The sequence below is a fragment of the Microtus ochrogaster genome, chromosome 2, assembly GCF_000317375.1.
Source record: "Microtus ochrogaster isolate Prairie Vole_2 chromosome 2, MicOch1.0, whole genome shotgun sequence".
NCBI classification, from domain to species: domain Eukaryota; kingdom Metazoa; phylum Chordata; class Mammalia; order Rodentia; family Cricetidae; genus Microtus; species Microtus ochrogaster.
Window position 1 is genome coordinate 80,328,814 of NC_022010.1, and position 7,598 is coordinate 80,336,411.

Below are 7,598 nucleotides of genomic sequence, written 5' to 3' on the forward strand. Positions count from 1 at the left end.
AAGCTAAAAAAAAAAACCTAGAATTAGTATTAAAATAAATGAAAAATTGACAACACCTCTCTCAGGAATGCATCATGATTTCCTTTATGCATAAATCACATATCAGCTCACTGACCTGAAAAGGAGATTGGTGGAGTATCCCACTGGACTGAGAGAGTCCAGGCAGCTTCTAAAAGTTCTCACTTAAACCTAAAGAGTAGTTTAGATATTCAAATTAGTTAATATGATTTTCTTTCAAATGCTAGAAATTTTATGTGTGTTGATTATGTGTATGTGTAGGCTGTGTTAGTGTGCATGATTCACGCCCATTATCATGCACAGAAGATGCTAGGGCCTTTCCTCTATCTCCCTTCACATTTTGAGACAAGGTCTCAAAATTTATACCCACTACTTTGCTAAGGCTGGCTAGGCAGCAAGCTCCTGAGATTGGTTTGTTGTCTTTCCCCAAAGCTGGAGTTATACGTGTACACAGTCACTCCTAGCTTTAATGTCAGGGCTAGGGATTTGAGCTTACATTGTCTTCGGTTACTATTTTAGTTTTAATTTTGTGCATGTGCCTACATGTGAGTGTGTAGCTGTGAGTTTGATTACTCTTAGGGGCCAGAAAAAGACATTGGAATCTCTGTGGCAATAGTCAGAAGCAGTTGTGAGCGGATTGATGTGGGTGCAGGGAACTAAACTCGGTCAGGTCGTCTGCAGGGGCAGTCCTTGTTCTTAACCACCGAACCATCTCTTCAACCTCTGAACAAAGGTTCTCGTTTTTTTGCAGGTGCTCTATGTCACTGGGCCATCTCCCCAGGACCCTGATTAACATAATTTTAACATACAACATGTTTCCCAAAGAAAGGAAACTAGCTGCCTGGTCCATTGTGCATATGTGAATCTACTTATGGAAAGCATTAGAGTTGAGATAAAGTCCACTAATATTAACTGGAAAGCATTCTTTATAATACCACAATAAAATGAACAGTTGCCAATGCAATTTAGCATTTTTTATTGACTGAAATGAAAGACATTTTCTGAAATGCTACAATTACCATCTCAAGTCTTCAGAAAGACTAAGATATCAGCAGTAACTAAAACAGTATATTGACAGGGGATTACAATGAAAAACTTAATGCAAAATGAGGCACAGATAAGAATTATATATTATCTTTTATAAGACTTGTATTTTTAGGTTACCAGTACATATTTATTGTAATATTTCTAAACACAATTTGGAAAAAAAAGAAAGAGAAACAAACAGCACTTCATAATTCAGACCAACAGACAATGGAACAAAAAAAGGCCTCCAACTATCCATGTCACAAAATACTGTCTCACTACAACAACAACAAAAAAATCATGCCTGATGAGTAATTCAGATTTGAAATTAAAGGATCAAACACCTTGCCAGTAAAGTAACATTTAAAAATTATTATATATTACACTTCATTTGCAAATCCTAATTTCTTGGAAGGTTTCAAAATACACTTTGCTAATATTTTAAACACATCCTTCCTTCTACTTCAGAAGTAAGTTACATATTTGCATATTCCAAAGCTGAATTTCAGCCTGATGTTTTGGCTAGACAGCCGTGTTTTGCAAAGCACACGCATTAGCATCACTTTGGCAAGGGGAATCAGTCAAACCGAGACGCATCTGCAGGAGGTGGGTTGAGTGCGGGTCTCCTCAGTTTGGCAGATCCACATTCTGAAGGATGAGAGCCACGCGGCTTGGAATGTACACCTGTCAACACAATCACATCGGTGTAATTGGAAGAAATTCTGAACATGCTGTCATAACATCACAGTGACAGAGACACCATGCAGTTTCGCATAGGATTAAGGTTACAGTGAAGGCTCAAGGATTAAGGTTAAGCCATCAGAAGGCTCAAGCAATCGAAAGCTATTACAACATTCACCACTAGAGGGCTCCATACTATCTACAAAAGATGCAGTTCCTCACAGGAATGATGTAAGGGGCTCTCTCCTAAACCACTTCGCTATTAGGTGCTGCAGAAGGGCTGCCTGTATTTCACAAGGTTGTGATTAGAAAAATAAATGCAACAACCGGGTACTCAAAAGAACATTGCTTTTCACTAAGACAATATATAATCGTGCCATTTCTTCTTTCGTGATATTTAAGAAAAACTAGAATGCAACATAAGGGATTCTAAGTGTATCAGAACTTGTCTCAAGGTAACCCAATTTTAAAAAGAAAGAGATGGGGGTAGGGAGGAGGGAGGGAAGAAGGGATGAAGAGAGAGAAAGGAGAGAGAGGAGAGAGAGAGAGAGAGAGAGAGAGAGAGAGAGAGAGAGAGAGAGAGGAAAACATGAAAACAAAATAAAGACCCCTCCTTTGAGACAGCCCCTTCGAACCTCCGAAGCTCCTCTGCTTTGTGCAATCTTAGCTCAGTCCCTGCCTCTCACCACCTCCATCACAGCTTCCTGCTGCAGGAATCTGTATGTTCCTCTCAGTCTTGTCTAGAATATGTTTTATGTTCTGAACTCTTTGCTCGGCTGGTTCTTACAGCCCTCAGACCTTAACAGACCTTACACCCCTTAGATCCTGGCCAGGTTTTCAGGATAATCGCAGATACAGAATGTTCTCCACTCCAGCAGCCATTTAGGGCCTGAGTCCTTCATATAATTTGTGATTTTCTTTTGTTTTAGTTTGTTTTTCTATCTTTTTCAGATATCTATTTTTCCTACAGGACCAGGAGCTTCATAGAAGCAGGGGTTAACTACTATCTCCTAATTCCTCACAGCTACGGGTGCTAACAGGAAGGGAGGGCACCAGTAATGGCTGCACAAAAGAACAGGTAACTAGCGGAGGGACAGCAGTGGGCTTCCCAAAGCCCCCTAATGCAGCTACTCATAAAACAAGCTGTATAAAATTAATAACCAATGAACTGTGAGACCTGATTTATTCCATATACACTTAAGTACTAGCAATGTAAATAATAAAAATAATATTATAGATTACTGAAGTCATTGTGAGACTTCTCTCCATGTCTTTGTTAATTATTTTACCATTCAGTCATTTTATCTCTACGTGAACACTTGTCTGAGAGTTTTTAAAAAACGTCTTTTTATAGTTTATAACCAAAATTAAAGCCGCAAAAAATGATTTTATAAGAATATTTAAAATGTCAAATGTACGTTAATTTGCAACTGGCCTCACTATATTTTAAGATATCTACAGTAAAGAATTTTAACAATGTATTTTCCATACAAAAGAAGCAAGACAGACCTACGGAACTGGCTAGTTTTAAATATTAAAGCACAGTCCATTTTAGAAGATGAGTTGAGGGAGGGATGGAGAAAAAGACCGATGAAAGAGATATCTTGATAGACGGGTCATTATGGGTTATGAGGTTAGGGAGAAACCTTTGCCTGTGAATCTCCCAGGAATCCACAGGATGACCCCTGCTAAGACCCCTAGCAATAATGGGGAGAGCAACTAAGCCAGTCTTCCCCTGTAATCAGATGAGTGACTACCCTAAGTGTCATCAAAGAACCTTCAGCCAGTAACTGATGGAAGCCAATGGAGAGTTCCACAGCCAAGCACTGGGCCGAGTTCTGTGAGTCCAGTTCAAGGGAGGGAAGAGGAATTATAGGAGCAAATGAGGGCAAGATCATGACAGAGAAATCCACGGAGACTGCTGACCTGAGCTTGTGGGAGCCCATGGACTATAGACCACAGCTAGGGAGCCTGCATGGGACCAACCTAGGCCTTCTGCATCTGGGAGACAGATGTGTAGCTAGGTCTACATGTGGGATCCCTAACTGTGGGACCAGGACCTCTCCCTGGACCTCTCCCTGGAGCATGAGCTGGCTTTTGGAACCTATTCTCTATGGTGGGATGCCTTGCTCAGCCTTGATGCAGGCAGGGAGGACCTTGTTCCTGCCTCAGCTTGATCTGCCATGTTCTGTTGACGCCTATGGGAGACCTTACACTTTCTCCTTTCTGAACGGAGATGGGACAAAGAGGTGGGGTGAGAGAATGGGAGGAGACGAAAGAGGGGAAACTGTGACTGGTATGTAAAATACATTTAAAAGCTAATAAAAAATAAAATTATATTAAGAATGAAATGGCTGGAGGTCAGAATTTCGAATCTTTCCTTAAATGTAACAGTGATTTGGAAAGTATTATTCATTTGATAAAATTTTCACAAACGATAACAGCCATTATTTTGTTTGTTGTCACAATCTTATTTGCAATCAAGTATTTTAAAAAAGATAAATATTCATCCTTGTATAATTACATGTGGAGAAATCAAGTATTTCAATGCCACAGCCTGATTACCTATAACTTATACATTGTCTTAATGTCTATTGATTTTTAAACCCTATTAGAATTTAGCTACTACCGTAACCCATTTCATCCAAAAAGTGTATTCTTTTTGACTAAGACACAGATATTAAGGTAAGATGTAGGAAATTGTTTCAGCAAAGGGAAGCTGGAGGTATCTATGAGGAAAGGATTGTTTGCTCCGTGGATACAGAAAGATCAATCCAAGGAACTGTGAACTTCCACAGTGAAGCCACAGACAAAAGAAACAGATCAAAGCAAAAGAGAAGAAACAAAAGGGACCAATAGCCAGGAAAGTTCATTTCCTTTTTTAAACAACCTAAGCACAATTTTAGATAGCAATCTGTCCCTCTGAGGGGCAAACATATAAGAGGTTGCCCATGTGTTATGATTGCTGTTACTGAGTTTGACTAATAGGTAAGATAGGAGGTTCTGCCATGAACTACCTTAAATCAAAGACCAATCTAAATTTCTATCTAGCTCCAGAAATCAGACACAAACATTTCACATTCTTCTCCCTCAAAATCACTCTGAGAAGATAGTGTCCCATAATACCAGTGACAGGAACCCGGCAGTTCATGTCTTCTGACGAAGTGGCAATGAGACACATTAATCAGACTAAGGACAAATAATGATTGGTCCGTCTCAGTGTACAGCACAGTGATACATCAGAAGAGGTCCACTCAATCTCTTATTTGGATTCCAGGCAATTACAGTAGCTACTGCTTGATTCATATCTTCATAGTGATTTATCGATGGAATATAATTAACAACTATGATTTCTAAAAAAGGCACCTTCCTTTGGAACCTTTGATATTTCAGCAAGCTCAAATTTAAGAATTGAAGACAAGAGAATAAAAGAAGCTCAAGTTTGCAATACATGCATTGGCTTTTCCATTTTGACATTAAATGATTAGAAATGTTCTGGGAATTCTCATCCAACGATGCTGACCATTTTATGCGAGGAAATTTATGACCCCAATTCTAGTCACACTGACAGACTTCACACTATCTCTTCAAAACTCTTCAGCTGGCAGTCACTCGATATCTTTGACAGGAATGTTGTGTAATCACGATATTTTTTTCTGCACCGTTAATGACCACATGTGTTTCTGTTGCGCTGAAGCCTCTGTGCTCTAAGCAGCATAGTTTTGTTTTTCCCACATAAAGCGATTTTCCTCCATTCTAGCTATTCACAAATTTTTGAGTCTTGTTCTTTATTGGGTTTCTTTGTATGTAAATCAATTTTCTTGGTGGTTCGGAAAAGACTACCAATTATACTAAAGGCTGAAGATAATCAGTGCTAATCCTTACGATGAGATCATTAAAAACATGAACAAACTTTGGGTCTCTAAACCTTACTGCATCAATACTAGCTCTATAACTCTCATCTCCCTATTTACATTCCAAAAGGGTTTTGATCTGTATGGCAAGAGGAGAGACACAGACCTAAGCAGATTTAAACATAAATGTGTAAGTATGTTTAAATATAGCTAACATCTTGGTATACACATTCAGAAAAAAATTTAGTATGTATGTTATAGACCATATGTACTCTAAAGCACATCTGATTAGACATTCAGCCTTACTCATATTACAGTGAGGGCCACCTAAAGAACAAATGAGACAATGTAATACATGTCTATGAAGTTTATTGTCTAGCCATAGTCATACTGACCTAAATTAAAGCAAATAGCATTGAAATCATTGATTGTCAAATGCATGTTAATCATCAGCTATTCTGACTATTCATAAAGATTTAACTACTACAGTAACCACTAGCGTGGCTCAAAACTCCGTGACCACATAGGGATCCATGATGTCAGCCAGCCACTGTTATTCTCCTTTATGATCATAAAAGAGTTGTGAAATTAATTACGTAAGTTTTGGAAACATGGTGTCTAACACTTGCAATGATAACATTTGAAAATGTAGGCATAATGATGCACAGGGAATTGTAAAAATATATTAGAAAGTGTGCTAAATTTAGCATCGTCCCATTCACATATATACTGGTAGGGCAAAAACACTCTTCACTGAAAAGTAGACTAGTCCTTTTAATAGTGGTTTTCCTTTTTCAAAGTGACAGTTAACCTAATTTTATTTTTCATATACATATATGAGTTTACAAAGTGTGTGTTAAGAGTTAGGAGAAAAGTAATATATATATATATATATGTATATATGTATGTATGTGTATTTTAAATTAATTTATGTTCATTCATTTATTTCCTATACATTAATATAGATAGGGCATACTAATTTAAAAATATTAAGAAAACTAAACTCTAAGAAATATATATATAAGTATTTTAATTAATTTATATTCATTCATTTATTTCCTATACATTAATGTAGATAGGACATACTAATTTAAAAGTACTAAGAAAACTAAACTCTAAGAATTGAGTACTTTTTTTCCTAAAATAAGTAAATACTTCTATAGACAGTGGCAAAGATATATTCCAAATGTTAAATTGTATTTTCTGTATTTATAGATGAGAGACAATAGAAATTACACCTTTGCAAGATTCCCCATTTAAACGAAAACCCTTGTGACTCCCCACATTTCGAATAGACACAAATACACTACTTGTTGGGAAGGAGCTGACAATGTAATTAAGGCCAAGCCTCCTGCTTTGGTAATATCTTCCTCACTGCCATTGACCTTGGTCGCTGTAAGGAAGCACAGTTCTGTGGCCTTGTGGCCCCCATGCTCTCCTTTAAGCTTGGAAATTTGAATTTATGAGCCAGAGAAGGGAAAGGGAATCTATTCACCCAACACGTGCCAATTAACACAGAGGTTAACACACCAGTTCCTACGTCAGAACACGCTAAAATGGAGTTCCCCCAGACCATCAGCACGGCAGACTAGGGGAGTTCAGCCCTGTTAGGTCAGTAGTTGTGGGGTGCCCTGGCTTTCCAAATGTGTTTTGGTGGTTTTGTGAATCCAGTTAGCACTGGTGGTTTCATGGTCTTGAGTAAGGAATCACAAGCAGCTCCCAGGCAGTGCCTGCTGATGCCGCAGGATGCAGGTGTATTTTAAGATTCCTCTGAGCTGTGTTTGCTGCTGTCTTTGAAAGCAGATTTGACACTTACTCAGCAGATCCCTGGATTATTGAGCGTGCACATTAAGCTTTAGCAAATGCTGTGAACTGGTTATGACGGGCAGATTTCATGGAAGAGGGAAAGTTGTAGCCACTCTTGCTTTCATGACTTGGGGAGCTCAGGACTCAGAAGTCACTTATTGGTGATTATATGTGTCACAGTGCACCCAGGGACACTGTCACAGTGCACCCAGG

General features: G+C 38.4%; 1 protein-coding gene across 1 annotated transcript in view; it reads right to left on the reverse strand.

The window, feature by feature from the left end:
• Positions 1 to 977: 977 nt before the first annotated feature.
• The window catches only part of Gbe1 (1,4-alpha-glucan branching enzyme 1), a 241,182-nt gene continuing 234,561 nt past the window's right edge, over positions 978 to 7,598 (reverse strand). The window contains exon 16 of the mRNA XM_005345231.2: positions 978 to 1,728. Within this exon, the coding sequence (XP_005345288.1) occupies positions 1,672 to 1,728 (57 nt within the window). The 3' untranslated portion in view covers positions 978 to 1,671. The remainder of the gene's footprint in view (positions 1,729 to 7,598) is intronic.